The sequence below is a fragment of the Mangifera indica genome, chromosome 7 (assembly GCF_011075055.1).
Source record: "Mangifera indica cultivar Alphonso chromosome 7, CATAS_Mindica_2.1, whole genome shotgun sequence".
Lineage (NCBI taxonomy): Eukaryota > Viridiplantae > Streptophyta > Magnoliopsida > Sapindales > Anacardiaceae > Mangifera > Mangifera indica.
The window spans coordinates 16,155,973-16,175,318 of record NC_058143.1 but is presented as its reverse complement, the minus strand read 5'-3'; the positions used below and the strand labels follow the sequence as shown (position 1 = coordinate 16,175,318).

At 32.8% G+C, this 19,346-nt stretch overlaps 2 protein-coding genes and 1 long non-coding RNA gene across 3 annotated transcripts; 1 reads left to right on the top strand and 2 right to left on the bottom strand.

Annotated features, from left to right (window-relative positions):
* Positions 1–1,283: 1,283 nt before the first annotated feature.
* On the bottom strand, positions 1,284–7,522 carry LOC123221936. Its single transcript, XM_044644925.1, has 11 exons — positions 7,350–7,522; positions 7,188–7,271; positions 6,650–6,745; positions 6,491–6,566; positions 6,304–6,402; positions 6,128–6,201; positions 5,917–6,024; positions 5,640–5,777; positions 4,755–4,860; positions 2,231–2,442; positions 1,284–1,714 (listed from the first exon to the last, which is right to left on the bottom strand). The coding sequence occupies exons 1-11, from the start codon at positions 7,416–7,418 to the stop codon at positions 1,646–1,648; spliced, it is 1,131 nt and encodes a 376-aa protein (XP_044500860.1). The 5' UTR covers positions 7,419–7,522; the 3' UTR covers positions 1,284–1,645.
* Positions 7,523–14,682: 7,160 nt separating this feature from the next.
* Positions 14,683–16,310, top strand: LOC123220283. Its single transcript, XR_006503016.1, has 2 exons — positions 14,683–15,343; positions 15,549–16,310. It is a non-coding gene; the product is annotated as an uncharacterized LOC123220283 (long non-coding RNA).
* A 1,064-nt stretch (positions 16,311–17,374) lies between these two features.
* LOC123220282 (glycine-rich protein 23-like) lies at positions 17,375–18,780 on the bottom strand. The gene is made up of 3 exons (XM_044642396.1): positions 18,386–18,780; positions 17,972–18,169; positions 17,375–17,881 (listed from the first exon to the last, which is right to left on the bottom strand). The coding sequence occupies exons 1-3, from the start codon at positions 18,558–18,560 to the stop codon at positions 17,589–17,591; spliced, it is 666 nt and encodes a 221-aa protein (XP_044498331.1). The 5' UTR covers positions 18,561–18,780; the 3' UTR covers positions 17,375–17,588.
* Positions 18,781–19,346: the final 566 nt, after the last annotated feature.

The following is a 19,346-nucleotide window of genomic DNA, read 5'->3' as shown; positions in this document are numbered from 1 at the left end:
AGAAAATGTTCTAATTAATACATATGACATTTAATTGTAAACATGTTGTGGAGTCTGTTACAGATGAATGTTATTTTCGTTATTTATAAGAAAACTTAACAATTCAATAAGATATAACTAAGAGGTTAAATGTCTGAATGAATTTTGTCCATGGTGTGCAAGCACCATAAGGATGAAAAGGAAGTAAGTGTTTTCAATTTCATCAAATAAATACTGACAAATCTTAAAAACGATGATTGTTATAGTGGATCAAATATCTAAAACAAAGGAAACAATGAAGGATTTTGTGGATTAGTAGCAAGTTTGATTCTATCATCTACAAACATAGAGAGATAAAAATTGGGTACTTGAATCATTCGAGATGGTCACCCGATGAGTCTGAAAATTACTTAATTTCAATTATAATTTCAGTGATTGTTACACAGATTGAGACGAATGTAGAGAATAGATTTAGATACTTTATGTTATTATGTTGTTCTATAAAAGCCTATAGGGGACATTGAATCCAAAACGTTGTTCCTAAGCAAAATAAGGAATTTTATTTCAGATTTGTCCATCATTTCAAATCAACATATCATTGTTGACGGGTCCGAACAGATTTCCCATATGGTGTCATCACTGAAGGTCAGGGGGTTAAAAAAGAACAATGCATGTATACAAACATTTACATATCATCATGTGATTGAATATTATTTTATTTTTAATTTAAAACTTTTTAATTATATAACAACGTATTATTATTTATATATATTATATATATTTATATACGTAAACTAAGCAAGCAAATGTGAGTTTACCAAGGGAAGTGACCGTGACATACAAAATATCTGATATTTTTTTCATCAACACTAACATCAGGTATGTGGTGAACTATGAGACAGCCAGTTATTTACAAGAACTAAGATATCAAACATATGCGATGCAACACTCAAATGTATTGATTGACTCAACAATATTAGCAATCATTATGTTATATCAAAATATGAAATAAGAACTAGTGTATCATCTCTGATATCCCCTTTTTTTTTTGTAAATAATTAAAAATGATCGACGGGCTCTTGGTGTTTAGACTAGTGCTTTCAAATAATGGTAATAAGAACTATTTATTTACAATCCGGAAGCATTTCCTGAACAAATTCGAAAACCTCCCACAAGTCCCGTGTTATATGTCATCTCTGCCCAAAAGGATAAAAATTTCACAAGGATGTCTTCTCACACAATGAAACCAGTGATTGTATCTTCAAACAATGATAACAAATACAAGGGAATTTCAGCACGAAATATGAATAAAGGTATGTGAAAATCCATTCACTAATTAAATAAACATCAAAGCAGAAACAATTTAACCACCAAAACAACAATAATATATGGAAGTCTCCTGAACCCAAGTACACATCATGGTATATTGTTACACATTACACTTCCCTACACAACCCACCCGCTTATGACCCTTATTAATTTCTAAGCCAATTATTTCTTGATGGAGCTACTAATGCATAAAAAGCACAACAAAAAATGATTTTTATAACAAATGTAAAAAAGCATCATTGGCAACACATCTACAAATAAACCTGAGCAAATGGTTCAAAGGCGTCCCAGACAACTTCTGGAAGTTGAAAAATTCACGAAGCAGCTTTTCTTCGATTTAGTCAAGCTTGACGTTAGAATACAGCAAGGTGTCCCTTGTTAGTGGCATATTGAGAAGGAAGTAAATCTGCAGCCAAAACAAAAACAACACGGGGGATTGAAAATGACAGCACTACTTAATGCAGTAAATCAACTTAAGCAGCTCTTATTGAGTTAAATATGTAAAATTCTTGAATCTCTCAGTACTCTCATCAGCACGTCAAGCAACCACAACCAGACGATGACCAAAACTTTTAAACAACATGAAACTGAGGTAGCAAATCAGAATTATAGATGGTATGTTGCTAATCATGGGATGCTAAATAAAAAACTTTAAAAATCACTTAAGCATATTAAAGGCAAGTTTAAACTGAAAGAACAGTTTTCACATACACAACTTGCATCTTATTTCTTATTTAAAAATGGGTCACACAAAAATAACCATACACATGCACACAGATACACACATTAGAATTGTAATGGCAGAATCAGTAAAAAATTTTGGAGCCGATCATTATTTTCACTGCTTTTTTAACACAAACATCCAATATAGTTTCCAGTATATAACATGTAGCAATCCTCTGTTAAAATAATATAGTATTACCCCTAGAAGTGTCGCAATGAGAAGAATAATCCCTGTTAACCAAGCAAGGGTCCGTCTAACCAACAACACCTCAGCAACCATGGTTATATTAGACTTGCTTTCTGTTTCCACCAAACAACGTGGAGATGGTCTGGATGTGAACATCAAATTCAACACGGTTTCTGACTCTTGAGATGGTGCACCATTAAAGAAGACAACTCCAACAATTTGACCTGCCCAATAATAAATTACAAATCACAAAAGGCATTTACAATCAAGAGAAACATTTAATTAACTAATTAAAGACAAATAAAATTAATTCAAAAACCAAATTCCAGAATTCCTTTATTTTTTTCTAAGGAGTTATTCTGGAATTAATTTACTAGTTTCTAGGATTGGGTTGTACCAGTTTGGGCAATTGCCTATGATTCCTAATTTTTAATTTCCTTGTTTTTCTATTCTTTCCTTATCTTTCCCCATTCTAGCAATAAGTTATTTATTCTTCACTCATTTTTGGGATTTTAATTGGCAGAGACTAATGTCAATTCATCCTGATATATATTGTAATCATTTTTCAATATGTATAGAAGAAAAATACCACATCTTCATGGTATTAGAGCTAATAACTCTGTAAACCAACCCTTAATAGTGACTGATTCCTCAAATTTTGCTACCTTATAATCAGCTTTGGGAAAATAAACCAACAACAGAATTTTATTCATACCCGAGTCCATCATACCCAAGTCTTCCAAATCAATCAAGTTCATCTTCAAGCCAACCTGACGAATATATTACATCCTCACCAAGCCCAATTCTCCTGATCCAAATGTTCCCTTAAACTCTTCATCTCTTCAAGAACAGTCAAAACTTCACACACTCTCCATGCAAACCCAAGAATCTAAATCAAATTTTGGAGTTTAAGAAATTCTAGATAAAAATGACACGGTTCCAAAACCAAAATCCTTCAAAAAAATGTCCAATGATAATGATCTTGGATAACCTACAGCTCTAAGGAAAGGTGTGAGATCTTGCACTCGTTACCCTATCTCTAACTTTGTTTCTTATGAAGGATTGTGTCCTGCTTTTTGGGCATTTACTAATGAACTTGTCACTACTCAAATTCCCAACAACATTCAAAAAGCTCTAATACCCAAAATGGAAGGCTGCAGTTGAAGAAGAAATTGGAGCTCTTGAGAAAAATGGAACTTGGGAATTGACCAATCTACCAAAAGGGAAGAAAATAGTCGACTGCAAAAGAATTTTCACATCAAACATGAGGTAGATGGGAGTACAGATCAGTATAAGGCAATACTTATGACAAAACAAAAGGTATGGGGTTAATTATAAAAACAAAAACTTGCTCATGTGCCAAAACTGAATACTGTTAGAGTTCTCTTTTTGATTGCAGCAGCTTTAACTAGCCTCTCCATCAACTGGATGTAAAAATGTCTTCCATGGTGGGGATCTTGAGGAAGAAATTTATATGGAGATTCCACTTGGTCTTAATACTAAAACTAACCCAACAAGCATATGTAACCTGAAGAAGTCACTCTATGGACTAAACAATTTTCAAGAGCTTGGTTTAACAAATTTGCAAAGAGCAATGAAAAAGTTGAATTACTCACAGTGTCAGGTGGGATCATACTCATTTTCTAAAATGTTCTCCTAAAAGAAAAAAAGTCCATTCTCATTTATTATGTTGATGACATTGTGCTTACAGGAGATTATGTCTCATATACTTCAATCTAGAAGGATTTCTAGCCAAGGAATTCAAGATAAAAGACAGGATATCTGAAATTTTTTCTAGGAATGGAGGTAGCTCATTCAAAGGGTACTTGTGTCTCACAACATAAACATGTATTGGAACTCCTCAAAGAAACAATCATACTTAGATGCAAGCATCTGGAACACCAATGGATTTCGTGAGGAAGTTGGGGATCGAACAAGAAAGCCTACCAGTTGAGAAAGGCTCAACATCTTGTAAGAAAATTGATCTATCTCTCTGCCACTCATCCAAACATTGGATTTCCTGTTGGTGTTGGAAGTCAGTTTATGAATAATCCAAGAGAAGATCATCAAGAAGTAGCGTATCAAAACCTCATATATCTCATAATGACTTCAGGGAAAGGTCTTTTTGTCATAAAGATAGATGATAGAGACATTGTTTTTACATATACTGATTGGGCCATGTTACTCGCTAACACGAAATCAACAGCTAGCTATTGCACATATGTCCAAGGAAACCATGCTACTTGGCAAAGCAAGAAATAATAAGTTGTTTCTAGGACTGAGATTGAATACAAAGCAATGGCCCTTAGCGTTTGAAAAGTGGTTCAAAACACTACTCTCTCAGCGAAGTCTATGAGTGTGTTTTGTGACAATCAAGCATCAAACACATGGTTTCCATAAAGACAATTCCTCATTTTTAGTAATAAAGTAGTCTACAATCTAATTACTCAATAACACTTGGCTGAAAAATTGAAACAAATGAGTTTTGTCATGCTTCGTAGACTACAAACTAATTTCTCAACACCAAGCATAGTACCTTCATAAGATGTTTGTAATGAATCAAATATCTTGGAAAGTGTTACAAGCAATAGTCTCATTCCTTGTTGGTCAACACCTTCAGGTCCATATTGCTCTTGCAAAGCCTGTAAAAATATTCAAGAGAAGCAAATGTAAGGAAGAAACTTTCAAGATGGTCAATGCAAGCCTAGTTTATAGTTGCATAATTTTAAACAAATTTAAAACCCATTTCTTGTTCTGAAAATATATAAATACAACCTCAAAACAAAAAAAACATTTGATCTGTAAAGCTTGATAAAATAAACATCAAGTATTTGGCAAATTCTAATTTTGTTGTTAGATGCAATAAAACAACAATAATCTCAAAGCTCTGAGGAAAGACACTTCATTAGGATATAAATTAAATTATGATGATATGAAGATTACTCATAAATAAACATCAAAGCAATTGAAAAGCAGAAAAAAAAAAAAACTAATAATAATAACCAACAAACCCGATAAAAATATTTCATTAAGCAAAGAATCTAGACATTGTGACAAGTAAACACTGACCAAAGGAGGAAGTCGCCCAGCTCCTCCATCCACTATATTTTCACAATCAATGAGGGGCATTCTGGGGGGAACCCCAGATAAAAATGAAGAAAGATCAAAGAAATTATGTTGAATTCATGTCACTATAATATGAATGTCTTATTTATCCAACACAAACTCATTGCATGCGCGCGTCATGTAATATGATCCATGCCAGAAAATGACAACTTTCTAAGGCCATGTAAGGTATAAATCAAAGCATACATGACATATTACATTACAATATACAGTCCGCATGATAAACAGTTCCTGCACCACATCACTTACATTTTAGAGATTGAGAGAGCAAAATACCAAAAGAAAGTATTATCACCTTAATTCCATCAAAAAAACCCATCATTAACTCAGCAGGCCTTTGTGTACTTTGTGCCAAACCTTCATGCACATCCATTGCCCTTTTAATATTGTGGTGTAAAGTCAAAAGACTAAAAATAAAATCCCTCTCTGCTTTCTGCAAAGAACTAAAATGTGACTCCAACAATAAATATGATTATTATGAAAATAAGAGCTCAAACACAAATTTATAAAATATTATCAATCAATTAAGTGCATTAACAGTAAAAATAAAACATATGCATACTGAAAAGGACCTTTGACATATGAAGATTCACATTGACACCACTGCCCACAGGAATAGTCAACTCTCCATTCAGCAATTTTGACGCATCAGCAACATATGACCCACCCAACCAAGATGCCTAAGCAAGTAAACAAGCATAAAGGTCCCATGAGTATAATGTGAAGATATAGAAAATTAACACCAATGAGCATAATAAATATCAGGATTGAGTCATGACTTACAAATTCATGAATTTCTTCTTCAGAGTGATCTGCTAATTGTTCATCCAGGAAAACTACAGAAACTTCATCTTCATCTGCCAAAAAAGTGGCATAAAATCAATAAATCTTCACCACATTTTTTTTGTAGACAAAGCTTAACACATCAAATACATAACAAATGTTATAAGGTCTAGTACCTGGAAGCTGAATGTCAGCTTTATTAGTATCAAGAAAAACCTTGCTGTTAAAGGCATCAACTAACTTTGTTCTATCAAGGTCAACGATGAGCTTAGGATCTGCATCAAGAAGTAACTCATTTCACCACTAAGAAATTTGTTAAACGAGGAAAAAAAATTAGATGAAATCAAGATGCCAAGGCATTACCAGCAACTCCTCTTACTTCTAACATTAAAACAGCACGAGGTCTATTGAATGGATTAGGCACAAGAACCTCATTCAACTGCCAAAAGAAAAAAAAAAAATCCCTACAGCAAGCCTCTACATAGAATACAAACAAGAGAGAACGGCAAAAATTTTAACAACCTTAGATGAACCATCTGCTGTAAGAGTAGCAGGAGGTGCGAAACCAAGCAAGACTGAAACAGCAGCACCGACTTCAGATAGTAACATTAAATGAGACTGGAACAAGGAACACACATCAAAATGTTGAAAAATTGAAATTAAATCGACACTTCTTTATATCCAACAACAACACAAAAAAACGTTATACTCACTCCAGCATCACAGGAAATACCAAACGAACTAATTGAATTATCAATCACAAATCTAACTAATAAATCTACCAAAAAAAAAATACATGATGAACAATTTACTCATACCAAATGCACCATAAAAATAGATCTAAGAAACATTTCGAGCAAAACAGCACGTGCAGATATTATGCATATGACTGTAGCAAAAGCATGTTATTAACAAACTTAGCATTTTCAATAAATGGTCAAATTTAAAACTTTAAAGTGTCGACCTAAGAATCGAATTGACAATCTCGATTGATCGTGTTACCCGCAAATAAAGAAAAAGCGTAATTCAACGTAAAACGATTCGATAGAATAGGAATTACCTGAACGACATCGTTTTCAGATCGAGTGCGAAGATATTGATGTTTAGGATTGTCGATGAAGAAAACGGAACCAGTAGCTTCGGCCTAGATCAAAGTTAACCAAAGCAAAAAATTAATCATTAGATGAAAATTAGAGCAAATAGAAAGAGGAAAAGAGGAAACCTTATATTGGGAGAAGAGAAAAGAGGATATTATGAGAACATTGAAGAAGGTACGAATAAGAAAATCCATTGGCGAGAGAAAGAAGAGTAAGATTTTGATCTGTGGTTTCACGGGAAAGAAAATGAATTTTGTTCTGTTTTGTTTTGATTTTGAGAGTGATGGAGAGAATATAGCCCCGGGTTGGGTCATTGTGGGAGCCCGTTTTTGGTCCAATCCAAAATCCAAATTCAATTGGAGTGTACCTTTAATGTGCTTCTTCTTTTATTCAATAATATTATATGTGTTATAAACAGCCCACAAATATTATCCGCTTTGGAATTTAGGCCCTCACGGTTTTAAAACGCATCTATTGAGTTAAGGGTTTCTGGCCTCTATCTATAGACAATTTCAGTAGACAGAACGAAAGCGATGTGAGACTTCAGGTCACAATACACTCTCCCATCGCTATCATAAAATATTGTTCACTTTGGGCTTCAAGCCCTCACGTCTTTAAAACGCGTCTATTGAGTTAAGGGCTTCTGACCCTTGCCTACATACAAACTTAGTAGATAAAACGGGAGCGATGTGAGACTTCAGGTCACAATAATATGCATATTATTGAATATTATAATATAAACTATTGGAGTCACAACATAATTTTCAAAATATTTGGGTAAACATTATAATTTTCAAAATTTTGAAATAACAAATTCGGTTTTCCTTTTGTTTTCATTAATCACAATTAAATCTATAGTAAAATTATCAATGTAAATAACGAATCATCTGTACATCCAAAGGTTGAAATTAGAAGGACCCAAATATATGAATAAATAAACATAAATGGGTTCAAACTTTTATTCAAATCTGAAGGAAAAGAAAAGAAGTATAATGGATTTTGCAAGTTCACAAATATCCATTTTAATATCAGCAGTTGTCAAAAAATATAGATTATATTTAAATTGACGAAGCATAAGTTCTCGTAATCATAATTTTTTTTTTTTGATTTTACAGTTAGAATTTCCATTTTTGAGTGATTATCGACATACTATTTTGATTTAATATAATTTAGATTTAATAATTAATAATTAAATAAACAAAATTATTTTTTTCTTCTCTTTGAACAAATATGAATGATTTCTTTATTTATTTGGATTCAAGACATATTTGTCATTTATTCAAATATGTATTATCAAGCCTAAAAATAAGATTGAGAGTTGTATTTTTTAACACAACTTCATTGATGTGTCTTACTCTAGTATGTTATATATTAATAAGTTCAATTAAATAAACAAAAGAATATGTATTTTCATTCATAATCTCATAAATGAAGTATAAATAATTCTTAATTACAATATCAACCATATAAAAACATTATATATAGTCATTATAATCTTATCAGATTGCAGTGACACTTTAACAATATTTCATAATATAGTCACAAAAATCAAATTTAGTTTAATGTTAGACATATGTAGTATATAATTCAAAACCAAAGTTTTATCAAATGTAAGTTTGAAAAGAACTTTTTCTTTACTAAGAATATTAGTTATTCGAGAATTACCCAGATAAATATATTCTTCTCCATTTCCTTTTGGAGTGTCAGAGGTGTAAGACATTTTCGTTTGCATAGTTATGCCTAGTAGTATTTATGTTTACTACTCATTCTTTAACATTGGCAACAAGATTAGCTTGAGAAATGACCACAACAATGGTGTCATCTCTTTCAACCAAAATGAATTTTGGTTTACGAGGATTGCCATTCCTCACTCTCTGTCTACATTGAAAAGCATGGTATGGGGTTGGAATTCTTTTAGGCATATAATCAAGTCTTTTGATTTACACACGTTATATTGTTAATGTCAGATTTCCTTTGAACCAAGTTAGCCTTTGAATCCATTTCCTTTACTTTTGTCTTATTGAGCTCTATTGGCTGGTGCCTTTAGTTATAATGTGGGTGATCAAATCTTGAAGAGAAAGTTGTTTGCACTTGTGCTTCAACTACTGTTGGTAATCCTTTCACAATTCAGGTTATTTCTCAATCAACAATCCAATCATAAACTCCTCTTGCAATGTTTTTTAAATTTCAAATCCTCTAAGAGTTTGTGATATTCATTAACTTAAAATTTGATGTTCTTAATGTTAGTCATCTCCCACTTGCATAAGTTTCCAACGATAAATTTTTGCTTTTCGACGTCCTCAACAATATATTTGAGATTCCTTGAGTTGAGTCCCAGATTTCCTTAGTTTCCTTACAAGAACAATAGAGATCAAATAGTCATTAGAAAAAGTGCTAAGACTTATGTCTCTGCAAACCTTATTAGCATAAACCCTAATTTCCATCTATTTTACATCAATTGTTTCGTAAGGCTTAAAACTGATAAGGGCAGTAACAACACTTTGCATGTCAAGTACGGAAAACACCTGCTCTTGCCATCCTTTTATCATTTTGATATGAAAACAATTCAGTTTTAGAGATGTCAGGAAAGAATCTTGCGAATGGTAGCAGTGAGACAATATTGAACTAAGACACAATAATCACATATAACAGTGTTAGCAACAATGTCAACAACATTCAAGCTTGGATCCATTAATTAAAATCCTTAGAATTGTTGGGAACCTCAAACAGGAGCAACACAAAAGTAGGAAGCATAATTGTTTGATCTAGATCTAGCGTTGCGGGATGCAGAAGCTTGGGCATGAGCTGCGGAAGGAATGACTTGTACACGAGCTAGGCCAAGAGAAACTCGGACAAGTATTGTTGGAAGAGAAGTTCAAGTAAGAACAACGGAAAACAATACCTTGAACAAGAGCAATTCTATAGGATTCAACAAGCTTTTATGAAAACTTTCGAGAAGCCTGAACAACAAAGTAAATTATGTAAACCCAACAAGTAAGAAAATGAGCCAATGAAATTAAAATAGATATTTAACATGAAATGAAAGAAATCCATCAATTTACACATGAATCAGGCTTTTGACATAGTTCTTGTGCACATGAAACCAACCCCTTTGGTTAGCCTTTTCTTAGCCCATGAAGTAATTAATGGAGACTATATATCTAAACAACTGAGATTCAAACATTTCACACAGATACACACAACTAGTACTTTCACATAATATTTTGGTTAAAGGGTAATAAAAATTATTTTATTAATCTATCTTTTATAATTTACATTATTTATTTGATTTATAAGTAATATAAAATTTTAATAATCTTATATTATCAATGATGATAGGACAAAAAATACAATAGATAATCTGATTACCATTTACATATTAAATATTAAAAAATTATTTAGGTAATCTTAATTTTATTATAACTATATTTTTATTTATTAATTTTTTTAAGACAAAAATAATCTTATTTTTAATTAATATTATAAATAACATAAAAAACATTTTAAAAATAATTATACCTAAAAACATTTAAGTAAAAAATATACTAATATTATTTTATTACATCTAACTAAATACAATAATGATTTATATTTACCAATTTTTAATAAATTTTATCAAATATAGTAATAATTTATACTCAATAATTCTTAAATAATTTATTTTTAAGGTAATATTTTAATTTTAGTAATAAAATATTATTTAAACTAAACGTTCCCTTAAAAGAATTTGACACATAGAAAATCCTAAAAAAAAAACATGTTTTTAATATGTAAAATAATATATTATTTTCTTAATTATAGTAGTTACTAGAAAAGAAATTTGGAGACAAAGAAGATAAGGATGAATTGCTATATATCTTTTCTATTGAGATTTACAAATGAGTATATACAAAATGTTTCAATAGTAATATGTTAAAAATAAAAAATATTTGAATAATTTACTAAAATCATGTAATGAATGTTAGTATAATCTCGATAGATATAATTCAGGAGATTGAGCTTTATATTTGGCAAAGTTTGACTCTAACACATTTCCATTATTTTGCCCATAATTTATGTCATGATTTGTTGCTTCAATTTGGCCTTGATTGGTAGAGATGTTATAAACTAGATGCTATCACAAATCTAATGAAATGACATTTAGAGGAATTTGATACATGAAAAATCATTAAAAAAATATACATAAGAATAACCATATTTTAATTATTCTTATAGTCTAAGTTTTACCCACCAATGAATAAATTAAACCAATGTGTCGCCAAATTCAAAGTTTCAAAATCCTAGAAACACTTGCATGACTTCGGTAGGTTCTAACTTGTAACTCTCAAAGTGAAAACCTTTTCTAAAAGTATGGACATGAAATATTGACTATTTTAAGATAAGAAGTTTCTTGTGAATGATACAACTGAATTTGCTGCAATAATAACTTAAAAAAGGGGTGGGGCAAAGAGACACGTCTAGTGGATGCTTTTCAAAGATAATTTTTCTTTTTAATCTTTCCTACTTTAAAGCTAATGCTTGTCAATTCATAATGCTTTTAGAATTGGCTAGTGACCTAATTCATTTTTCATGCATAAGGTCATATTATTTAGGCCAAAGGACAATTTCCCACCTGAGGTTTACTGAAAAAACAAATTCTCATCTATTAACTTTTAAAAAATCAAATATTCACTCATCTATTAAAATTCACTATTATGAATAAGAGTAAATTTGTTATTTAGTTAAAATGCAAAAAACTAAAAAATAATTTATTTCCCCCTAAGTTTATAAATTTGAAATTTCCTCCTATGAAGGTTTGAAAAATCATCTTTTTTTCCTAGAGTTTTGAAATTGTCACCGGAGATGGCAGAGTTCATCGTCTCTGGCCACGTTCTCTCTCTCTTCTGACTTCTCTCTTCCTCCTAATCTAAAACCCTAAACCCTAGTCGGAGATCATCAATGTCAGACACCGCTTCCACGTCCAGTTCTAGATCTCTGATCTCGGTGTTGCTTCCACTTTGATGGATCTTGGCATCGTCCATAAACATCTCTGATAAGTAGAAATATGATAGAAGTGGACGGATCTTCGATGATGTCGCTTCCAATTGTCACCTTCGTGGGCCCTTTGTGACCGCTCTTTGTCATGGAGGCTAGAAGGAGCGCTGACAGACGGAAGGTCGACCAGAGAATGTCATCGGAGAAGGAATGAAACCCTAGGGAGGAAATGACGAATTTTCAAACCTTGGGTGGGGAAAATGTTTGATTTGTAAACTTAGAAAAAAAAAGTGATAATTTTTTAGTTTTTTAATATTTTAATAAAATAACAATTTTACCTCTAATTTTAACTATGAATTTTAACAAATGGGTGAATATTAAGATTTTTAAAATTTAATAGATAAGAATTTGTCCTTTCATGAAACCTTGGGTAGGAAATAATCCTTTGGCCTATTATTTATTTTGTTAGTATATTAAATAAAGTATTTTAAAAAAAATTATTTAAATCGATTATTCTTTCAAAATTGAGTCAATTACACTAAACAAATAAAATTTTAAGTTCAGTAACTGATTTTACAATTTTTATATCAAATAAATCAAACGTTTATATTAATAATAAACTGACTATTAGGATAGGGGTATTACAAATGATATTTTTAATTGATTTTGTATTTAAAATAGATCATATTTTAATGATAAATCGGATTATTATATTAGAAATATTAGAGATACGTGATGCAACATGAAGAAATGAAATGAGACAAGGTGCAACACCATTTGACGGTGATAGATCATTGGGAAATCTTGTATATATCTTTATGTGGGAATATATATTGCTTTTATTGAAAGCATACACACATAACTCATTAAATTTTCTCGAATAGGAAGGATTGTGTTGGCACGTCACATTATCCTCCAACACAAAAGCTAAAAGTCTCGCAATAATTTAGCATCTTCGGTAACCATCAAGGAGAAAGAGGCAAAGAGCATAACGATTAACATCAAAACACACGAAAGAAAGCCGCAAATCACTGTACATTTTGCATGCCTATATGTCCATCTATCTATCTTTTACTAATTTAACTTTTTATATCAATATCGAATTGAATGGTTCAAAATCTTTGTTTTCTAAGGAAGAAACCATTTTTTATTTCTTTGTGTTTTCTGAAAATTTATATATACTGAGTGTTACTTGTTGGGGACGCTCTAAACACTGGGTGTATGCATTGTGGGATAGGTGATCCAATAAAAAAAGATTAAACCATCTTTACACAAAATGGTCAAGAGTTGAAATTGCTTCCTGATGATTTTAAGACGAGATAAAATCAATAACTCTAAATCATAATAAAAATATATATAAGACTAAATAATATAACACGAATAAATTAAAAATTTTAACTTGTGATGAAGATGAAATACCCTAACTTTATCTAATGACATGATATAACCATTTATCCAATAGATGCAACAAAATCCTACCTAATGCATTTGGAGATGAACTTATGGACGTAATTATTTAGATAGTATTATTAGAGGTATAAGATTTACCAAAAAATAAGCATGATTTAAGGCATGATTAATGAACAATGCTTGTTTTACGTCACTGATTAATCATCGATTTTCTTCTTGTGAAAAGACTCTCGACACAGTTTTCTATATTTCTCTATTTCAATTAGGATAAAATTGGAAAACAATATAAAATTTAGAAAAAGTGGGACCCCTTCAAAAAAATAGAATAAATTGATTTCTGGTAAGACGGCCCTGACTCTCCCACCGCGTCAAATTTATCGTCTCCACTCCAACCTTTTTCATGCAAAGGAATTATTATCTTCAAAGCATAGTAAAATGAATATTGTAATAAGAAAATGACGAAAATGGCCTTAACGTAAGATATGAACACTGATCTATAAGCAATTTGTAAAGGAGGTGGGGACCACTGCATCAGATCATGGAGACAAGTCCTCTTGATTCTGATTTTCACAAGCTCAGAAAAGCAAAGTCGTAGAGTGTGATTGAGGACATCATGCTTTTCCTTTTTCTCAGTCAGTTTTCATCTTTAATTCAAATTGATAAAAGACACAACACCAACCATGTCTTGTAGGAGGCTTTTTTAATTTAGGTTTCATTATATGACAACATTGCCCTTAATATTTAGAAATAATATAAATAGATTTAATTTATTGTTGTTGTGCGTTTATTTTAACACCAAAATATCAATAATAAAGGGTTTTTGTAATTTTATTATTAGCAAAGGGGATTTTTCTCTTTTTTTTTTTTTATAACAAAGAGTCTTATCAAGATAAAATAGAAAGATCATTCTTTCGGATCGGACTAACCACACTCACTATGTGGGCATTGAGATTTCTTTTGCAAACAGCCAAGCAAGAAAAAGCCATCTCTTGCTCCTTACATTAACTTCTTCTGTAAAACTCCTTTCATCTTTCCAGATTCTCTTCTTCTTGCTTGACCACTTTGTCCATTTACCTTTCATATTTTGTTTCACTGTGAATATTATAAAAATTAATGCTTTGTCCAGAAATTTTACTACCCATTTGAATTTAGTAATGTCTAGTCACAAGAGGGGCATCGTTGGAATTTTATGATAAGTAAAAGTGCAATAATTGTACGTTCATCACCAGCTCAGATGACTTTCATACAAAAACCTTATTATATAAAGCTCATGAAACACATGAAAATAAAAGTAGCAAAATTTATCTCTTTCTCTTACTAGCTCTTCTTCATCACCTTTAAACGTTGGTCGCTCAACTGGTTCATGGATATTGATCCCTTCTGGATTACGGGGGGTGGTGTTATTATTCTTTATTTCTTAAACCATTTTCATGGCTGCAGCTACCAAATTTTTCCTCATGCTGGTTTTCGTATTCATTCTTAGCTTCAATAATATTAATCCTCTCTTTGCTCGTCCAATAGATTATCCAGTGTCTTCTTATATCTCAACAAGACATCTCCTGTTTCATAATTCTCCTTCAACAACACAGTCTTTGAATCCACACCCCACAAACCCTAAAACTTCAACCTCTTCTTCTTTCCCTACTGCTGCTGCTGCTGCTACCACTGCTCCAGATCGACAGTTTAGAGCAGCTGCACATGAAGTTCCTAGCGGCCCAAATCCTGAATCCAACTAGTAAGCAAAATTAAGTACTGTTTTCTTCTTAATCTTCAGCTTCAATTATTTAGTTTGTCTTCGATTATTACTTCACTTTTCATATGATACTGGAATGTCTTCAATTTTTATGTATGTATAATATTGTTTGAGTTAAAAGTTAAATGAGTTTACGGTGAATTGTGATTGTGTACAGTAGAGTGAGATGTGTCATCTTTGTGTAGAGCGAGTAGGCTGAGTTATTTGTCATATTGTGTGGAAAATTATTCAGCGGGGATGTGGAGTTTTGCATTTGTCTTACTGTGGAACACATGGCCTGAGAAATCTGACAGAAAAAAGACAAGATATGATTTCATAATCATAATATATAGTTAAAATCCTCTTTCCTAATGATATAAACAATTATGATTAATCATCCATGTGAATATACGTGTTAAATTTCTACTTTCAGAACCTAAGCAATATACCTGTATTTTCACATGTCTGACTGTCTAGTACATTAGTACTGGTAAGTCAAAAATATTATCTAGCTAGAACAATTGGAATGCTTTCAGTAATCAAACAATATATGTGGCCTAAGGGCAGCTTGACTGGTCATAGCTTGTGAAATCCCCAAGTAGGAAGGCTTGAGTTGTAGACTGGACGAGGTTATGTCTCCTTGACTTACCAGCTGCAGTGCAACTAAAACCACTCTCAGGACTGCAGATATTCCCGTGATTAGAATCATTGAATGTCGAAAGTAGTTAGTTGTATTTTGAAAAAATCAGAAGCAGGGCATAAATGTATGTATGTATGTATCATCAACCAGATTATGTTTCCTTGGTAGTAATATTATGCATCATCAAGATCAGGGGAATCTTTCACTGCATTTTTGGGTGCAGTAATTTTAAAGATGAAGACAATTTCTAATGAATCCCACAATCCCATCTAAGAAATTTATGTTTCCACTTGCTTCATGGCGATATTAATTGATATTTTTTTACTGGAACCTTTATGTATATATGAATTGTATTGGTACTATATGTTATCTATGAATAGATGTGTGATTTGACTGAAGAATTGATGGTCGACTATCGGGTGATCGGTTATGTCGGTGTGCGATGGGCTGAAGGGAAACAGTTCAATTAGTTTGAATCCATGTGTATTAGCCAACGATTGGTGAGACTGTTTGTAAATAAAACGAGTTGATTTGGTTGAAGTTGGAATGGATATGTGGACATAGCCTGGGAAGGAAAGTGAGGGAGGAAAGTAAAGAAGAAAAAGAAGAAAAGGAGGAAAGTGATAATGAAAATGAAAAAAAAGGGAAGAAGATAATGAAAGAGGGGTAAGAAGGAAGAAAAGGAGGAAAACGAAAACGAAAATGAAAAAATGAGAAAAGAAATTTTTTTTTTTTTTCAAATTAAGTAAAACTAGTATTATATCTTTTACATATTTAATAGCCAAAGTTTGGGTGTTACAATTTTGAAGAATTTTATATAAAATGACTATTAGGACAAATGAAAAATTAGACTTTTTAAACGTAAAATGGAAGAAATAGTCATTTAACTATTAAAACATTATATTAAGTTAGACATATAATTTTAATAAATAGGTGAGCATATAGTATGCACTCCAATATTAATTTTTTCTAATTGCATATGTATTTCCTTTTTCTCCTCTTATATATGAGCAGAAAAGTGAAGATTGCCATGCTAGTTTTGTTATTGCCACGTAGAAATCAAAAGTTGAAGGTTTCAATTATCCAAACCAAGTTAAAAAATGTCTGTGGGGAATTCAAATATGAATCTGCTTGCCAATTAATTTTACCAGTCTTGTTTGGTCATGTTATTTATTTTGGTAGGTACACAATGTACTTCATTTCCACAAAAACAGTATATAAATATAGAGGCTTATCATGAACATCAGGTATTAACTGATGAAAACCCTTCACTACACTTCAGTCTATGTGATTGGATGTTGATATAACCATTACTCATTCATGTGAACACAACTGAAACAAATTAAGCATAAGAACTAGAAATAAAACTATGTATGAGACATTACAAGTTCCCATGCACGAAGAAATATGTACTTCTTCATTGCGTTCATCAGAATATTACACAATTTATAGGCTAACCATGCATACATTAACGTGAAGGAGAAGAAGAATATTTCATTAAGCCAATGAGCATTGTTTTCTTTTTTTGGTTTTACGTACTGACATTTGCTAATAATACTATAAGAGTTAAGGAATCACTCGGCAACGTAGGTGATGATTGCATGCTGTTTAGCGGCCGCCTCCACCGGCTCCAAATCCTGCTCCACCGCCAAACCCACCACCCCCACCGAAACCACCACCACCTCCTCCACCAACTCCACCACCAATGCCAACACCTTTCCCAAAACCCCCACCAGCTCCAAACCCTCCACCCACACCTCCACCTCCACCAAATCCACCTCCTGCACCGCCACCGAAGCCTCCACCCCCACCAAGACCTCCCCCTCCACCTGCTCCACCACCTAATCCTCCACCCCCACCAAGTCCTCCTCCTCCTCCTCCACCTCCACCTCCACCTCCACCTAGACCTCCACCATGACCAAGCCCCCCACCTCCTCCTAGTCCACCACCATGACCAAGCCCCCCACCTCTTCCTAGTCCACCACCATTACCTAGCCCTCCACCTCCACCTCCACCTACTCCGCCCCCATGACCTAGCCCTCCTCCTCCACCTAGACCACCACCATGACCAAGCCCACCACCTCCACCAAGACCACCCCCATGACCAAATCCACCACCTCCACCAAGACCACCACCATGACCAAGCCCACCACCTCCACCAAGACCACCCCCATGACCAAATCCACCACCTGCACCTAGACCACCACCATGACCAAGCCCACCACCTGCACCAAGACCACCCCCATGACCAAATCCACCACCTCCACCAAGACCACCGCCATGACCAAATCCACCACCTCCACCAAGACCACCCCCATGGCCGAGCCCTCCACCTCCACCTAGACCTCCTCCATGGCCAAGCCCTCCACCTAGGCCACCACCTGCACCACCTCCAAGACCGCCACCACCACCAATGCCTCCACCAAACCCATGGCCTAAACCGCCTCTTTTAAACAAACGTGGACGATGAAAAAGGTGTTTATCATCATCAACACCTTTACCATTATCACCCAAAACTAAACCATTGAAAACCAACACACAAAACACAGTAATCACTACTCCACGAACAACACCACTCATTGCAAACAATTCGCTTAAATAAATTAAAGAAAGAAAGACGAGCAAGTAGAGCAATGAGCACCTGTATTATATATAGTGAAAAAACTACTTAGTTCAGAGTTTAAAAACCCAACTGCCAAGCTTCAATGAGTAAATGAGCCTCATCTGTCATTTGTGCGTAAAATTTATTTGTCCAACTGTCCTCGTTTCAATCTCATTTGAAAGCACAGTTCCAAAGGGCTTGAGTGTCGACTAGTGGCGGTTTTTTTGAGTTACTTTTTATGCAAAAAAGAGTCAACTTGTTTTAGGGTTGGCCAAAGGGTGTTGATAGTCAAGATTACAGCCCCAAGGAGAGAGAGAGGCTGTACATTTAATCAGCTTTCCAAAGGTCATTAATAGCATAACCAAATTGCAGTACGTACGTTGACAGTAATAAATTTCTCCACCTGAAGAGGCTGTACATTAACAAAATAAAACAATATAATCCGTAATATTTATCAATTAAATTAGGGATTAGAAATATCTTATGCTTCAAGTCTGTACAAGTCTTTAAATTTAAGAGCATTGAAGTGCTCAGTCTTTCACTCAAAGCCTCCATAAAGATAGTTTTCAACGAATAAATTTATTGCAGAAGATATTTAGTGCAATATATATATATATATATATATATATATATATATATATATATATATATATATATATATATATATATATAATTATTAAACATTATAATAAAATTATGTGAATAATTTTATATAAATAATGATATATTATTATATGATTTAATATTATTTATTTTTAATTTTT

Excerpts from the sequence above, each read along its gene's own strand:
- LOC123220282 (XM_044642396.1), bottom strand. The coding sequence starts at position 18,560 with ATGAGTGGTGTTGTTCGTGGAGTAGTGATTACTGTGTTTTGTGTGTTG. Across the intron at positions 18,170-18,385 it reads TGGTGGAGGCATTGGTGGTG|GTGGTGGATTTGGTCATGGG; the intron begins GTGGCGGTCTTG and ends GTCTAGGTGCAG. Across the intron at positions 17,882-17,971 it reads AGGTGGAGGTGGAGGGCTAG|GTGGAGGTGGAGGTGGAGGT; the intron begins GTAATGGTGGTG and ends GTGGAGGTCTAG.
- LOC123221936 (XM_044644925.1), bottom strand. The coding sequence starts at position 7,418 with ATGGATTTTCTTATTCGTACCTTCTTCAATGTTCTCATAATATCCTCT. Across the intron at positions 6,202-6,303 it reads AGCTGACATTCAGCTTCCAG|ATGAAGATGAAGTTTCTGTA; the intron begins GTACTAGACCTT and ends CTTTTTTGGCAG. Across the intron at positions 5,778-5,916 it reads TGAATCTTCATATGTCAAAG|AAAGCAGAGAGGGATTTTAT; the intron begins GTCCTTTTCAGT and ends AGTTCTTTGCAG.